An 18188-nucleotide genomic window follows, 5' to 3' on the forward strand; every position below is an offset into this window, starting at 1 on the left:
AGGTCTGGCTGGGTTTGGGCTACCCGGTGTCCCCGCTCCAGGGGCTCCAGAGCTACTATTCTCTTCCAAATGTAATGTGAAAAGAGAAGGCGGGGGTGGTCCTCCGGGTTTTTTATCTTTGCGCCCTTGTTTCTAGCACAGGCTTCGTAAAAGAGAAAAAGAGAGAGCAGGCAAGCCACGTTACCAGGTTTTCAACAACCAGTTTTCTAAAGCAGACCCAAAGTGTACTTCATTTATTAACATTTTGGATGAAATGAAACGTTAATATGCCCGATCAATCAGGGCACCCGAAACCCGCTGTTCCTAAGCTGCCCGTACCATGAGGGTAAACACGAAGCACTCGCCACCGTCCGGTCCAGAAATCGCTTAGAAGGTGGAAAGTTGCAGAAGCCGAGCCGTGAGGGTCGTAAGCCCACCCCCGAGCCCGGGCCGGAGGACTACGCTTCCTCCCGGAAGTGACGCGAGCTCAATCCCAGCTAGGCTCTCCCCAAACAAAAGGGATCTCGGGGCCCCGGGAGGAGCCTAAAAGACATTGGAGAAGCCCCTCCTCCAGCCGGAGCGGATTGGTGTCGGGGCTGGAGAGGCGAGAAGGAGATTGGCCCTGCCGAATGCCAGGGCCCTCGCCAGGCGGTCGAGGGGCGGGGCGTCGGAGGGCTGTGGATGGAGCGGCTGGCGGGGGCGGCAGGGAGCGGATCCCCGAGCGCTGGGAAAAGGTAGGAACCGCTGGCGCCCGGGCTTGGCGGCGGCTGGGAGGCCGGGTCCTCGAGAGAAAAGCAGGGGTAGGACCACCGGTGTCCTCCCGCTGCCGTCCCAACTGCCACTCGCGCCCATCCCCTGAGGGGGCGGAGCCGTCTCGTCTACCTCCCGGTATTCCCTGAGGAGGCGGCTCCTCAACCTTCGAGGGTGCTCGCAGCCACTTATTGTCCCTCGTCAACCCCAGCTCCCCAGAAGGGGCTGCCCTCCTGACACCCTCCGTTTAAAGGGCCCCCTCGCCCAGCCCCTCAACCTTGGGAGAAGGCGTGCGGGTTCCCATTCCGTAGACTGCCGTCCCCACCCCCGTTTGTCTGGCCGCCCCCGGGAGGCCAGACATCCCTTCCTACACCTGTCCTGCTCGCTAGGGTGGGACCAGAGCTAGTTCCATCCGTAAGATAAAAATTAGTGTTTTCCAAAAAAAAAAAAAAAAGAGCGATGGGGCGATGCAAAAATCAGAGACCCGACCTAGACTGCCAGCTCCACGGACGAAACGGCCTTCCCCCGCTTGGGTTCTTCCCATCCCCCATTCTCTGATCTTCAGCCTTCCGCCTTAAGCCCCTAGGATCCTCTGTTCGCCTGTGGGGGCATCGAGGGCTCACCTGCTTCGGGACCTTTTTAGTCTCTGGAGGAGGGAGAAATAGTAACCTTCCCCGCCCCCCTTTGTACCTTTATTCCTTGAGGGAGAACCCAACCTCTAAGGGTTTTTTTAGGTTTGAGTTGCATTTCGTTTTTGCTTTCTCACCCTATTTCTTCCCTGAAAACTTGATGAAAAACCACCCTTTGGTATTTCATAGTGAGGTGGGCGTGTTGGATATCCACAGAGTTGGTCTTGTGTGGGTAGGAATGCAGTGTATATTGTTGGACTGTCAGTGAATAACAGAATGCTTTCAAGTGAAACAGTACAGATAAGTAAATAAAGAGCTTTAGATTAGGAATGAGTATCTCCTAGTCTAGGGTGGGCTGGTCTGTTGCCCAGGGAGACTGCAGTTAACCTGGAAGGTATAGTTCTGTTGAAACAAAAGGCAGGAGGTGTTTGAAGAAAATTCAGGTTCAGCGGTCTAGGTTCATGATTAATCTGGTCCGGTGGCCATTGGTTACTCTCTAGCCCCTATTTTATGGTGGGTTTTTCCCTCCAGGTGAAACTGATATATATATATACATATATATATATGTACATATGTATATATATATATATATATATATGATGTTGTTGATTGGTTTTACAAGACCACTATCATCTGCCAAAATTCAGGGGATGAAAATTAAAAGCACATTTTAAATCTCAGCGATAAGGATAAATAAAAGCAAGGTAAACTCCAGCTATTCACACACATGTGACTACTACCAAAGAGTGTCCCTATAGTGTGCTCATAAAGGCCTTCATTTCAGCAGGTGCAAAATATTGATGATTTTGGCCTAATGTTAATGCCATTGAATCCCTAGTAATCATCTATTGCTAGCACTTTCATATATTAAAATTTGCCGTATTTTTTTAGCATTGTTTCTTTTGCTTTCGGTCTGAAGTCTGTCTTACTACTGTTATTTATAGCCAAAGATAATAACAATGGGATGCAAGGAGTTGGAATCATGGGGGCAATTATAACAGCTGTCTTTTACCTTCCTGATTAGAGTCTCTGAAGGTAGACTTTCTGAAGGTAATTAATTTTGAAGAGTTAGGTTCAAAGTTTTCAGAGCCAGTCTCAGTGCTCACAGATCTGCCCAGTGATTGTTTCCAGATCTCCGATAAAAAGGCACAAAGAAGAAACTGTGGAGGGTCTCTCCAGCAAACACAAAGTGTACTGCGATTGGTGGGTAAGGGCCCCTAGCAATAGCAGCAGAAAAGAACTAAAAGCAGAACAGGAATTCCCAAAAAGATATATCTTATTACATGAGCAGAGAACAGAAAATAAACTGAGGTAAGAGACTAAGGAAAACAAAGTTGCGGTGATTGCCAGGGCCTTAATGAGCAGAGAGGAAAAAGCAAATAATGCTCTTTGATTACTTGGCACAGTAAGCAGGATCTGTTTGATACACATTTGGGGCTTGGAAATCTTTCCTTTAACTTTTTCAACACTTGTTTGGTTATATCAGACGAAGAAAAACATTGTATGCAGAGATTTTTTAAGGTATATTTGTAATCTGCCTCATTAAATTATAAATTCTTTGAGAGAGGTATTAGTATGTTTTGTTTCATCTTTGTACCTTTCACAATGCCTAGTATATAGTTTGACTTCATGAACGTTTGTTGAACTTAGTTTGAAGCTGACCCCTTCGGGTAGACTAGAAACATAATTTACTGATAAGATATGGCACATCTTGTTAGTATAAACAGTCCATAAAGAATTTAATATTAAATATTCTTCCTCTTTAGCATTTAAACAAAGGTGAAGAATTAGTGTCTGATTTTAGTTATTGGTTGGTTTTATTTTAAATATTTCAATATATAGCTAAGATGCCTAAGTAAGGGAAAACAAAGCTTGTATATGTCATGATCTCAGACATATGATACAAGGATTTTTAGGCCACTGAATTGGTGTTTAGTGGCATGATACAAGAAGCAGAGATTTATTTCTAGAGGAAGTTTGTCCAGTCTGTGGTGGTTGACCCCAGGAATAGCTTGTCAACCTGTTACTAAAGGCCATTTTTTCTTATTTCCTGGATGTTTGCTGATAATAACTAAAAATCACATCTTCCTAGTTTCAGTTCAAAGCATTTCAGTGAGAAAATGGCTTATTTATGGTGAGGCTGTAAAGTGTGCTGATTTACAGCACAGACTTTAAAGGCAGACCTGAGTTAAGATTCCAGCTCTGCTGCCCTTTTGCTGTGTGACCCAGGGAAATGGCAGTTTTCTATCTTCACCATATCTCAGTTTCCTCAGCTGTGACTTAAAAATGACTTTCAGAGATTTTTTTTTTTAAAAGATTACATGAACATGACATACAGGAAGCACTCAGTAATTGGTAGGTATTATTGCATTATTATTAGCACTTTGCACGTGAGTTAAAGAATTTAATATTAAATATTCTTTTACTCCTTTAGCATTTAAACAAATGTGAAGAATTAGTGTCTGAGTTTAGTTATTGGTTGGTTTTGTTTTAAATATTTGAATATATAGCTAAGCTTCCTAATTAGAGGGAAACAAAGCTTGTGTATGTCATGATCTCAGACATCCGACAGAAGAGTTTTTAGGGCAGCGCATGTGTCTTACGGTATGTGTGTTTCATAATTTTGTCATGTACCTTATCTTCCTTAAACTTTTTGGCCCTGGAAAAGGAAAGGCAAGGGATTCAACCGTCTGATGTCTTCTCTCTGAATTGTCAGTTGTTTCACTCCACACTGTCTTAAGTACCTTCACCCTCAGTGTCATATAAATGGTTTCATGGATACCGTGATCATGGTGCAGGGTTGTACCTTCTGTGAGATTTAAGGGATTTTCAATGGTAATTTTGATTGACAGTGATTTTTGCCTCTTGAATAACTCTTCTACTACCCCCAAAGTAAGGAGCAATCATAAGAACAACTCAAATGGGTGAGAAGAAACTATGGATAGGGAAGTTAAGAGTGGAGGTGGGGGAGTGGAGGACAGGGGTTTGTGGGTTGAGGAAAACAGGACTACAAGCAGGCATTGAAGTAAAGAATGTAGTAATATGGTTTCTCCCTGCCAACTATTTCCAAACTCTGTATTTCGGGTCCAAAGCCAGAGCTTCCACTCTAAATGTGTGCTTTGCTGCTAAATGAATCGTTTCTGCCTTTTGGAGCCACAAAGAATGTAATCCTTAATTGTCACTGAGTTTAAAGAATATAATCCTTAACTGTTACTGAGTTCAAATAGAAGCTACGAAGGAAGATAGGAGAGCACAGGACGATGGAGTTTACAGACGAAAAAGACTCCTGACCCTGAGCCTTGGGAGCATCTGCATGGGTCCTTTGTGCAGAGCTGCTGGGGAAGGAGAGGCTGCAGTGTGCTCTGGGTCAGCTCGCCTAGAAAGGTGAGCCAGGGAGGAAGGAGTGCAGAGGGAGAAGCAAGCAGGGATGAGTTGTTTTAATGAGAAATAAGATCTATAAATTATAACAGAGGAGAATGAACTGACGGGTAAGTTGTAGAAAAAAGGAGCACTAAGTTTGGGGTTTTTTGAAGGAAGGTGTTCCCCATTCCTTGGTTTCTGCCAAGTAGTCCTTTCTGTTGTAGCGGGTTGAACAGGAGTGAGAACAGAACCAATCTGGTTCTTAACTGGTTTAATATTTGACGGTACAAACAAGATCTGGTCTAGTCCTATGTATCAGCTTCTTCTTATTGCCTCTTGTTCTTAAATTGAAGACATGGAAGAAATTTTCTGAAAAGGCTCCACCCCTAAAGACTTCTCTGCTTCTAAACCTTTAGCCTTCGCCACACTCGCTGAGTCTGAACGCGTTCTTCTTGGGGGTCTAGTTACTTCTCATTCAGCGTGTCTCGCATCACAGCCATTATTTCCCCCCCCAAAACCCGTTCCTTTTCTAACATCCCTGTTTCTGTTAATGACATCATCATTATAGTCACCCAGGCTTAAAAACCTCAGCTGATCTGGGATTATTTCCCCTCTTACCTCCTTAAAAAAGCCAGTACCAAGTTACTATACATTCTTTATAAAGTCTCTTGCATCGGTCTTTTTTTTTTTTCCTATTCTTACTGCCACCATCCTATTTCACACATTTTAACCTCATACCTGTACTGTTAAAGTTTTCTCCCAACTGCTTTTTCTGCTTCCAGTTTCTCTTCAGTCAAATCAGCTCTGTACGTCAAGCTTTAACCTTCCTGAAACTATATTTTTATTGTGAGATTCACCTAGTTAAAAATGTTTAGTGGCTTCTTATTTCCCAGAAGATAAAGTCCAGTTTTGTACACTGTAATTCAAGGTACTGCACTGTACATTTCTTTCCAGCCAGCATGTTTTGATTACCCCTTTGAACCAGAGACTGCTGGGTGCTAAGTTTATCAAGCTGAATAAGACAGAGTATTTGTCTAGAAGAGCAGAATCTTATGAGACAAAAGACAGCTATGTAAATAGATGAATTGATGTAATAGAATGTGATAACTGCTCTTGGGTTATGAATAAGATACATATCCATTATGCATTTAATATGATTTCAAAATAGTTGTGATATTTTTAGAAAACCCGTTTATCAGTATTATGAGTTAAAATTGTAACTTGATTAAAAGCTGTAGAAATTCAGTGGAAGCAAAGGCATGCTTTTCACTTATATCCGAAAGTCACAAAAAGCCAGTCTAGGCAGAAGATTGTCCTTTTTCTTTCCCAAGTAGTGTGCAGATAACCATTGGCCTGAATACGTGTTGTGTGTGTTCCTAAGCTGCCTTTCCCAGGAACTGGCCAGGCCATCTCCTTCTTGGAGCAGATCAACCCACCAGGTTAGAAGGAGTAAACTTGTTTTGATTTCTAAATTAGACACATGAGTGGTAGAAAGTGAGAACTCATTGGAAAAAAGGAAAACTTCATTATCCTTACAGATGAAACCAACTATATGCTCTCACAGGGATGAGAAGTGAGAGAACTGACCAGTCACTAAGTCATTTAAACCATTCAGTATCCTGTTAGAGTACGTATTGTCATCCCCATTTTATAGATGAAGAACTGAAAGCTCAAAGATTATGTGGATCAAGGAAGTATGAAGTGGTAGAGCCAGGATGCAAACCTAGGTCTGTAGGGCTCCAAAGTCCAAGCACTTTTCACTGCAACACACTGCCTCCCAGAAGAGTTACTGTCCCCAAAAAACCTTGGAGCAAAAACAATTGCCAGGTCTGTTGGTCATTTTCAACTGATACCAAGTTGTTAAACTTTTTTAAAAATCAGTGGTCTGACTTAGAAGACAGAAGTTAAAAGGCAAAACAACATCATCAGTTATAACATTCTGTTACAGGCTTTTGTGAAATTTTTTTACAGTTCGGGGAGAGTCAGGTTATGGGCATAGCTAAAACACAGATACCTTGACTGTATTACAGTTCATCCTCCACACCATATGCTCTGTTTCTTCCTGGTTTGAAATCCTGATGGAGTCAACGACTTCATCCAACATTAATGTGGAATATTTGAAGGGTTCTTGTATTCCAGGCTGCCTGGAGAATTGAGGCCTATGAATCATTTTACTGGAAATAAAATCAATCTACATATTATTTTCCCTCATTGTGGTATATGGTGGCATTATTTCAGAAAAGCAAAAATTTAGGGGAATGATGGACAGATAGATGATCTAGACAGATATACGTATTTCAATGAAATCATGTTATAATTTCATTGAAATAAATAAAGCCACTGACAAATAATACCCGAAATGGTAAATACTGCTGGTAATTTTCTGATATTAGAAGACATATTTTTAATTTTAATGAAAAAATGTGTTAACGTAAAAACTATTCTTCATTTTCATTAACATACATTCCAGTAGCTTAACTAATGTAGCTCTTCTGGTTTGGTCTTGTCTCAGATGAGAATACTTGAAAAGGTGTAAACAGATATCCAGGTAGACAGACCTGTTTTTAATAGCGTTGTGCCAGATGTCCTCATTTTGGGGGAGAGATGTTTGAATGCTTGTTTATGGGCATGAGGCCACTTCCTCCCTTTCTTCAGCATGCATATAAATGTTGTTGGCAACATGTAGGAGAGACAATGATAGAAACAGATGTACACACATAGTAAGAGAGACGGACATTCACACACACACACAGATACACTAGAGATGTATGAGTCTTAAAACAGAGCTAACCAAAACAAAACCCTGATATCCATCATGGTGTCCCAGAAGGTGGATTAGACTGGATCTTGATAATTTTACGATTTAACTATAATCTTCAGTAATTCACTTAACAACTCTGGCCTCAATTTTCATCTGTAAAACAAGAGTGCTAAATTAGATTATTTCTGAGGTCCCTTCCAGCTCTGTGAATCACATTTTAGCTGATAAAATGAGAAAATCAGATGTGAACAGTGGTTACCAAGTAGCAGTGGTTTCTAAGGAAGCCTCTGGAATCGAATTACTTAGGTTCAAATTCTGTTTCTGCCACATACTAGATGTGAGACTTTAAGTTATTTAGCCTTTGTACCTCAGTTTTCCCATCTGTAAAATGGGGATGATGATGATGATGAACTTGTTGATAATGGTTATAGCATCTATCACCTAAGGTTGTAAGGACTGAATTAATACATGTCAAGTACTTAGAACACTGCCTGGAACATGTTTATGTTTAGCTCAATAAGTGTGTATCTTTTTTATTATTGCTATTATGGCTTGAATTCTTCTTAGAAAACTACTCTAGAAAACTCTGAGGAAAAAAATAAACAAATAAAAATAAAACTCTGAGGAAGTGGTGATTAACATTGGTAAGCTCAATTATATTACTAATTTCTGTACTAAGTATAAATCTAGAATATCTGGTATCCTAGAATCAGCTTTGAGTAGAGTACTGAAAGTACTTTAAGTATTGATCTTAAAGAATAATCAGCTTTATTACAGAACTGGTTTCTTGAGGCCTCCTTCAAAGTCCATATTGACAGTATTGGATAAACAAGCACCTCAATCCCTTAGCACTGTTGTGATTTCTTTGTAAGTGCATTATTCATATTATATTTCAGGATCCTGAAATTTACAGTCTCCAAAACTGTTTCAAAACCATTCTGTTTTATATAATCCTATACATAGTGTTGCTGGGAAAAAGCAGACTGATAAGACAAAGCAGGGCATTCTTTGTTCAGGCACTCACATGGTAAGGGGAAGGCTTTGATCTAGTTGCTGTAATAGTCTTTAAAAGTAGTAAATGTTGTATTAGTTTGCTAGAGCTGCCATAACAAGTACCACAGACTGGGTGGCTTAAACAACAGAAATTTATTTTCTCACAATCCTGGAGGCTAGAAGTCAGAAATCAATGTGTCAGCAGGATTGGTTTCTTCTGAGGCCTCTCTCTTTGGCTTGTTAAATGGCCATCTTCTCCCTGTGTCTTCACATGGTGTCTCCCTGTCCTGCGTTTTTGTCCAAATTTCTCTTCTTATAAGGACACCAGGCATATTAGATTAGGGCCTACCCTAATGACCTCTTTTTTTTCTTCTTCTTCTTTTGGCTATGCCACACAGCATGCAGAATCTTAGTTCCCTGACCAGGGATCGAGCCCATGCCCCCCCGCAGTGGCAGCGCAGAGTCTTAACCACTGGACCACCAGGGAATCCCATGACCTCATTTTTTTTTTAATTTTTTTATATATTTGTGGCTGCATTGGGTCTTCATTGCTGCACGCGGGCTTTCTCTAGTTGCAGTGAGCGGGGGCTACTCTTCGTTGCGGTGCGCGGGCTTCTCATTGTGGTGGCTTCTCTTGTTGTGAAGCACAGGCTCTAGGTGTTGGGCTTCAGTAGTTGTGGCTTGCAGGCTCTAGAGCACAGGCTCAGTAGTTGTGGCTCACGGGCTTAGTTGCTCCGCGGCATGTGGGATCTTCCCGGACCAGGGCTCGAACCCGTGTCCCTTGCATTGGCAGGTGGATTCTTAACCACTGCGCCACCAGGGAAGTCCCCCATGACCTCATTTTTCACTTAATTACCTCTTTAAAGACCCTACCTTTAAATACAGTCACATTATGGAGGTACTGGGGATTAGGACTTCAACATATAATTTTGGGGTTAGAGGACACAATTTAGCCCATAACACGTTATAACACATAGACACATAAGAATACAAATACTCAGGTAATATCTTTTACCTTCAACTGAAAGAAGATTGATTTGACATTTGTAGTAAAGCTTTTATTGCATAGTACTGTAGAATTCAGTTAAAAGGTTTGTTTTTCTATCTTGGTTTTAGAATCTGTAAATAATAATAGCAGAAACAACTGTCTGTAGTAAATGTACAAAAGATCTGCTTTCGTGATGAGAAAATTTATTTTCTGATAATATTTTGACAAGTTTTTCTTTACTAGCCTAATCCTAAAATGCCAAAAGTGGAATGAGAGGTACAGTTTGGAATGTTGTCACTCTCTTACCCACAAACGCATAAATAACCTTTATGAAAAACCAGAAGTGCCAGAGGGTGGGAAGGCTAAATCTTGAGATAGTCAAGGTAATGTGTCAACACCTTCCACCCTCAGATAGGAGGTTGCTTTGGATACATTTTTTTAAAAATAGCAGTGCACTTTTGTCCATTTTAGATTTGGTATTTATAAATGTGACGTGTTTTTTTTTTTATTTCATATATACTGGGTTCTTAAGGAAGTACATTATCTAATGGAAAGCTGTCAAAACAGCCATTTTGTATGTCAGTGTTGACTCTTTAAATTTTTAGAATTAACTGGCCTCCCAAATTTTGGTTTTGCTTATATGTACTGGAAAGAGTCTTTACATAATTGCAGCAAGTTTGCTTTACATCCGTGCTAATCCCTTATCACTGATACTAAAAACTTAACTGAATGGCCTGAATCTTAGTCAACTGTAGCCCAAGTATAAATTTCTTTAATTTGATATCTGAGTATATAGGAAAGAAGTGATTTTTATCCAGTTTTGCAAGAGTGATCTCTTGGGTAAAATAACTGAATTCTTTTTTTTTTTTTTTTTTTTTTTGGTGCTAGCCAAGTGGATTTAAAAAAAAAGATTTATGTAGTTTTTTTTGAGGTGCTTCTATGTCCAGAAATATCTGAGACTCACCTTAAAAATGTTTTCTCTCTTTCCTGTCCCACATTACCCACCACATAGAAATAAAGCCTTCAGTTCCACATAAAGACATACACACACCCAGATACTAGATAGACAAACATCTACGTGTACTCCACCCTGCCCTGCCTTACTCCTTACATAGCTGTAGCAACTGGGGTGTTTCTTTTTCTGCCACCCAATCTCCATGTGGTAAAAAGGCAACAATGCCTGCTATCAAAGAATGAGTTCCAGAGCAAAAGCTGAGACTTCCTCAAGAAGGAAGAGGCACAACCAGAACCAGAATGAGTGGATGTTGGGTCAAGGGAAAAGGCTAGAATAAAATGAACAGAGCCAGAGCAGCATACCTCCATGGCAAAATGAGCACTGCTGTTCAGGAGGTACAGTGGAGGTGCAGAGCCAGTGTCCTCCTTGATACCCATAATTTCTGTGGCTCTTGGCACATGAAAGTTCATACAGAAGAGATTCATGGACTTCCCTGGTGGCGCAGTGGTTAAGAATCCTGCTGCCAATGCAGGGGACACGGGTTCAAGCCCTGGTCCGGGAAGATCCCACATGCCGCGGAGCAACTAAGCCCGTGCGCCACAGCTACCGAGCCTGCGCTCTAGATCCCGTGAGCCACAACTACTGAGCTCACACGCCACAACTACTGAAGCCTGCACGCCTAGAGCCCGAGCTCCACAGCAAGAGAAGCCACCGTGATGAGAAGCCCGCGCACCACAACGAAGAGTAGCCTCCGCTGGCCGCAAGTAGAGAAAACCCGTGCAGCAACGAAGACCCAATGCAGCCAAAAATAAATAAATAAATTTATTAAAAAAAAAAAAAAAAAAGAAGAGATTCATGCTCTCCTGGCTGTTGGCCCTGACTTGGTGGGAAGTAGCATGTGAATAGACCATATTGTAAGCTGGGCAAACTCATGTTTGAAATCATTTATTAATAACTTAAAAACAAGTTTCATACCTAATCTATAAATAGGCTAATTTTTCCAGGGTATTAAAATATGTGTAACTTTTTATTATATATGCTTATATATTTTTTTAATTGAGAAAACTATAAAGCTTAATATAGCTACAGCTAGCTGTACCACAGTGTATGATAATATATACAGACAACTTGTCCACAGGTGGTTTTTATTTCAAATTTATAGACTGTAGCATTCCTTAGGCAGAAATATCTACATCTAAACTTTAAGGAAAGTTGGGTCTTGGAGAGATTCTACCGGAAGGAATGAGCTGAGCATCTGGTTGAAATGATCTTGTCTTTCACAGTTACTTAACAGACAATGACAAGTAACAGCTCATTTAGAAAATAAGTGGAGAATGAGTCTGTAGACTACAATGTAACATGCCAGAAATCTGGCAGTCATATTTCTGATAATGAATATGGAGTTAGAAACAGCCTTTTTCTGAAAATCTTAGACCATATAATTTATATATTGGCAGAAACTGGAGTCGAATGGACTTGGTACTTTAAATACCTTAAATACAAGACAAAATTTATGTTTTATCAAATAAAAATTTGGGCCTATCTTTTTTGTTTAAGTTTGCAGGCTCTAATACACTATTAGAAAAACATAAACCAAAAGTTACATATAATTCAACATTTAATATTTGAAAATAAATGGGAAAAAGTAGAAGCTGGGATGAGTTATAAGCCCTACAAAGTTGAGGTGGTGACAGATTGATTTGTTTGTTTACTGATTGGCAAGAGATGAGGGGATGAGAATTTTCCTTACACAAATTTGGCAGTTTGAAAAGTTCAGTTGTAATTATGTTATTTTTTTTATCTGAGTGCATTGTGCATAAGTCATGGTGATTCAAGCAAATAAGCTTTTATCAATTCAGGGAGAGAAAGTCAGTTTCTTCTGGGGACATTCATAAAATAGTCCTTGAAATGACAGTGAAAAGATTTTGAAAGACCTCACCTTCCCTAATTATGATTGCAAAAGGGAAGTCAGATTCCTGATATTTTTTCCTATATTACTCAGCTTCAACTTGAAGAAGTGGCTATTTTCTTCTTTCTTGTCTGTATCAACCAACAGCTGTCAGGCCTCATCAGCTATAATGACAGTTGACATTCTTGGGATTTACCAATTGTTTATAGTATGGTCACATAGACAATAAATTTCTTATTATTTTGCAGCATTGGAGATTTTTCCACCATGCTGATGACATTTTAAATATATTTGTCAATTTTCCCAAATTTTAACTGAAGAAAACTTTAAGAATTTATACTTGAGGACTAAAGTGTGACTGCCAGTTATCAGGTCAGTATCACCCCCATCCCCATCCCCACCCTCATACCACCCCCAGGAATATCACTGCCATACTAAAACATAATGCAGTTTTACTATCGTTCATTTATATTTCGGACAAAAAGTTACTGCAATGTGTTGTGTGTTAAAATTAGATTCAAATGTAAAGGACAGCAAAGAACTGCTAAATTTTAATATTTATAAAGAATGGTTATAGGAATATGCGAAAACAGACCTCTTGGGTTTGAATTACACAGCTGTGGCCCTTTTTTTCCCCTACTGTGTTGTATTTGTATTATATTTATTTCATGTAGACACCAAGCTAAATAAGTTGATACATTAGCAAAATGTTCCAGATATTAAAATTTGTGTGCAGAAGTTATTTACAAATGTAGAGGTAACGTGAATATTGTTCTTTATGCCATTGACAAATAATAGAATTTTTTCTTGCCTAGGCTAGACTGTTTTATAATTAAAGTGACTTAAGGTTGTTTCAATTTCACTCTTTTATGAGGACGTATATGTATCACAACAGATCAAAAAGTGTGATTTAGGTACAGTCTGTTTTAGTTCCTTGTATATTTACCTGTAATTTTTATTTAATTGATTTCTCTAACAAATAATTCTTGATTTTCACTCATGAAAGCTTAGAATGGAACCATGAAGGACTTTAGAGATTATCTAGTCTGTTTTATTTTACCTGTGAGGAAACTCAATGCCAGAGCAACTAGGTAATTTTTTTTTCTCAAAGCAATATAGCTGTTTAGTAGCAGAGCTGAGACTAAAACTCTATACTCTTCACTCCCGGTCTATTATATTTTATTATATCACACTGCATCCTTAAGCCACAGTTTTAGATTTCTAAATGAGAATATTTAAGGAGTATAAAGATATTGAAGGAAAAAAGAGTAATATGTGTAAACACTATCATTTTTAGCTCTATTCCTAGTTGATTTACTCAGTGCAGTTGGTATTTATGGAGCGCCTTTACCAAGTGCCCATTATTCTGCTTAACATCAGGGGAGGGGTGAGAAAAGGAATAAAATGATAGGATTTTTTTCTATGCCTTATAATCTCCTTGAGAGAGATTAAAACATGAAACCATCAGGAATTGGGGGAAGGGTTTCATCTAAGAAACCAGTGTGACTCAAATGGTAGTTTAAATTCCTCATCATTACTCACTCCAGGATGCTATCATCCTTCTTCATTTGTGGTTCCCAACTACAAAAGGCAGCCAGAGTCACTTATTTCTGAAGTAATTGATCTTGGCTGCCCCCAATTTTGGTAATGCCTTCCTTGGAATTCTTTTGGAAAGTGAGAGAGGATAGTAGTTCTTAATAATTAAACCATTGATCAGCTTCTATCAGGAACTTGGCAAGATATTTTATATTTATTAACTCAATCTTTACAACAGTCCTATGAGTTAGATATCATCGTTTCACTTTCACAGGTAAGAAAACTGAGAATCAGAAAACTTGCCCAGTCACACAACTAGGAAGATGTTGACCTGGCATCTATCTGACTGCAAAGCCATGTGTTTTTTCCAGCATACCATCTTATGTTAAGTGTAGCTTTATTAGGTTTGTTGTTTTTTTGTTTTTTTAATTTTTTTTTAGCTTTTATTTTTAAAGTAACTGTTGTGAGGGCTCTCTAATACTGAAGTGAGAATGTGAGAATCGCTTACTAGTCGCTAGCCCTCACCAGTTAGAAAGTTAGCAGTTAGAGCTGAAGTTACATTGAACACGTTTTACCATGTGGCAAAAGATTTGTACAGTGTGTCCTGGAGCAACATCTAACAACACAGTGAAGTATGCATTTTCTACATGCTCTCCTTCGCTTAAAGGCAGTAGCTCTGGAAGGAATCAATGACTCTTTTGTGTGCCTCCTAAAATTTAATGTGCTCATAGGAGTTGGGAGTTACTGGAGGGTGTGTGAACTAGTCGTGTTGTGATTCACTTTAAAAAAAAAACTATATGAGAGTGGCAATTTAGAAGTAAAGAGTGGAAGAGGGAAAATAGTACTTGCTCTACTTTAGAAGTTATGAAATGTATCTTACCATACACAATCGTCAGAAGATCCTTCCGAGATTGTACGCCGTCTAACTTCTATCTATGTGTGGTTTGTGAGAAATTAATCTTATGGAAAGGACTGAGTTTGTGCCATGTAATTCGCCATTTAACATATTTTGAAAGATGCAAGATTTCATAGAAATGTTAAGTTCATAGAACTTGTGAAGTCAAATAAATTCAGTTTATAGTAGCCTGGCCAATTAAGATGTTTAAACAATATATTTTAAGCAGTCATTTAAAAGTACATTTGTACATGGTTGCATTTAAGTCTTATTTTACTATATGAAATATAAATATTGTGATAGATGTTCTCTGCGAAAGTAGACAATTTAAAAGACAAATTTCTCCCTTACTCCCACCAAACATTATCTTTGCTCAAATTCATTTCAGCCAGTTTCAGAGGGATCCCACAATGTTTTATATACAGTTTTGGAATTCAGTTATCTAAAACTGGGATATCTTTTCGTGGTCAAACAATTTTTCATTGAAATAGTATTCATTGTAACAAAACTTTACCTGAACTTCTAGTGAACAAAATTAGTGACTAATTCTTTCTGAGATCTTCTAGGATGTTTGTTTATATGCCTGGAGGAAAAATGATGAAAATTTGATCTTTGTGAATGGTGATGAAATCAATAATTAAAATGAATTTTATTTTCTTTTACTGCTCAGTTTATGATTAACATCAGAAAGTTATTATTTTTCCATTTAATTATAACCATTTCCTTTCTTAAAGTATTTTCTACTCTAATTGTTGCTCTTTTCTTACCTGTCTCACTTTATTTTTTCTTTAATAGTATCAAATTAACTCTGTCTTCTGGAGATTATCTGATTGTTGTCCTTGTTTTAGGCTTTCAGGATGAATCTGGAAAACCTCAGCAAGCCAGAACTCCTAACACTATTCAGTATTCTTGAAGGAGAGCTTGAAGCAAGGGACCTTGTTATAGAAGCTTTAAAGGTATGTTTAAAAAAAAAAGAGAGAGAGAGAGAGAGTGGTCATCATATGTTTGAAAGCCATATCATTGGTTAACTAGGATATTTCTATAGCCCCAGTTGAAGTTGAGAGGCCTGGGTATATATATCAATACTTGCTATAGCAGCCACCTGTATGGTATGATTTTGGGACACTGATGAAGCCTTTCTGCCTCCAAATAGTTCCTTTAGTCTCTCTACCTGATGTCTAGACTTTGAACTTCATTCTTTAGCTTAGTAGCGTTAGCTGTTTCTGAATGCCAACCCCTTGAGAACTTGATGAGACCTGTTTCCTAAAAAATCTGTATACACGCATATACCATAATTCAGGATATAATATCTGACAGATCAAGGACCCCATTAAGACCATGAATAGATTCCCTAGATCCCAGATTAAGAATCCTTACTTTTTTTTCAGTATTTGATGTCTGTTAAAATACACGGGGCTGGGGGGTGGTAGATGGCAACTCTACTTTCCACTCAATTTTGCTGTGAACCCAAAACTACTCTAAAAAAGTCTACGTAAAAAAAAAAATCAAGAGAGCATAACTCCTTTAAAGGGTCTTGAATCTTTTACACCTTGGTAAGGATGTTTCCCAATCTGTCTTGAAATCAGATTTGGAGAGGGGAAGAAAAGAGCTTAAGGCTATCCGTGTGAATAGTAGGAAGATGATACCCCCATAGGAGAGGAGAAATGGCCAAAGAAGATGAGACTTGGGCATGCTGAAGAAAGCATAGTCTCTGCCGAAAACTATGGCTTTTTTGTTTTCCCTTAGAGCTTTGTAATGTGTGATAAGTGATTTCCACTTATCCAGGCCCCCTACTGGAGAAAGGCACCATTTCCAGTGGTTTCATTTCTCCGGAGTGCATGAGGCAGTTAGTCCGACCCTTCTGGTATGGGGGTAGAGTCTGACTTATTTTCCTTTTCCCACTTACTTCAGTCTTGTTTTGCATGGTGTCCCTGGGGATCATCTGTTTATGGCTTTGACACGTGTCTAGTCATGTGATAAAGTTCATTGCCCGAGTCTTTGCCTGTCATGCCACTAAGCATGACTGTGTGACCTTGGTAAAGTCATTCAGTCTGTCTGAAACAAAGCTTCCTTGGTCTGTATTAAAAAGAAATGATTAATAACTAGTATTTCTGTGTAACATTATAATTTGCATGGCATTACAAATACTCCAACAATGTAGGATTCATTTCTTCTCCCTTTATTTATATTCTCTCAGTACATATCACGTACCCCATATCCAAGGAACAGTCAGTGGTAGCTAATCATTTGAATTGATGTCTCTAGTGTGCCCTCAACAGTGCCTGACTTTTTAATGACTCCCCTGCCAACATATATTACATAAAAATGTTCCCTCTGCTTGGTGACTCATTTCTGCCACATCCACAGGTCTTCCCCTTTTGTCACTATTGGGGATTTCTCATCCTTTCCCTGTACGTCCCTGAAAACTATTCTATTTCTCATAACCCCATCCCACTATTACCAGTAGTCCTAACCTGATTAAACCCAGGGCACCCTCCCATTTATTTTCACATGTTTATCTGATCAATCAAGAGAAAAGAAAAAGAAGGACTGAGGAAAGTTTGAGTTCATTCCTAATCCTCACTCCTAATGCCTGTTGTTTTTCCTACTTCCTTCCCTTCTTCTCATCTGAGACCTCTGGCTCTCCTCTCCACAGGAATTATCAGCTTAGACCTGGAAGAGTTCCACTGCCTAGGCTGAACTAGAAAGTGCATTGTTCGTGTCCTTTTAGAATTCAGAAAGCATTTTCCCGGAGCAGCATTATTATAAATAGCAGTCAGATTTTAGAAAACTACAATAGCTTGGCAGCATGTGTTAAATAGCCTCACCTGAGGATCTGTCCCTGTTTGCACTGGGACTCCAGGAAGAAGTTTCCTGTAAATATCGCAGTTGACTTATACAAAAACTTCTGGGCCTCAACCCTCTCATAATTGGGGTAGGGGTTGGGGAATGGCTGCCTCTAACAGAAAAATTAGAGGATGACCTTATTTTCTCTTTGCTTTTTAGCTTTAGAAATGATACAAACCTGTGGAGCTTTATGTTTGTTTTATTGAGCATATAGATGCTCAATAAACAGTTGTTGAACAGATGAAATGTATGCCATTGTTTTAAAAGATTGCCATAATATTTAAAAATGAATGTTGTGAATTATTAAATTTTACAGCCTGCCCTATGTGTGCTTAAACAGACTGCCTTCTGGTTTTAATGTTAACAGATGCTAAGGTGCTTGTTGCATATGTTTTCCTAAAAAAATTTTTTTCTGCGTGAATCCAATTTTAGTTACTTTAGGCAGCTTCTGACAAGTTGAAAGAGCAGCTTGAGAAGCAAGAGCTATAATTAAGAGAGCATTTTGATATAAGATACCATTCAGAATCAGGCACAAGTGTTGTGTTTAGTCTGTGCGTACAGCCTGTAGGTGGTAAAGTTCTCTTCT

At 39.1% G+C, this 18188-nt stretch overlaps 1 protein-coding gene across 2 annotated transcripts in view; it reads left to right on the plus strand.

The window, feature by feature from the left end:
* The first annotated feature begins 648 nt into the window (after positions 1-648).
* Positions 649-18188, plus strand: part of CTTNBP2NL (CTTNBP2 N-terminal like) — a 63675-nt gene continuing 46135 nt past the window's right edge. Inside the window, exons 1-3 of one of the 2 annotated variants that reach the window (XM_036837076.1) lie at positions 659-713; positions 12573-12696; positions 15604-15711. In XM_036837076.1, coding sequence (XP_036692971.1) covers positions 15613-15711 — 99 coding nt within the window. In that variant the 5' untranslated portion in view covers positions 659-713; positions 12573-12696; positions 15604-15612. Of the gene's footprint in view, positions 714-12572; positions 12697-15603; positions 15712-18188 lie in introns of both variants that reach the window. The other variant, XM_036837169.1, reaches the window with a different exon arrangement.

The sequence above is a fragment of the Balaenoptera musculus genome, chromosome 1, assembly GCF_009873245.2.
Source record: "Balaenoptera musculus isolate JJ_BM4_2016_0621 chromosome 1, mBalMus1.pri.v3, whole genome shotgun sequence".
Lineage (NCBI taxonomy): Eukaryota > Metazoa > Chordata > Mammalia > Artiodactyla > Balaenopteridae > Balaenoptera > Balaenoptera musculus.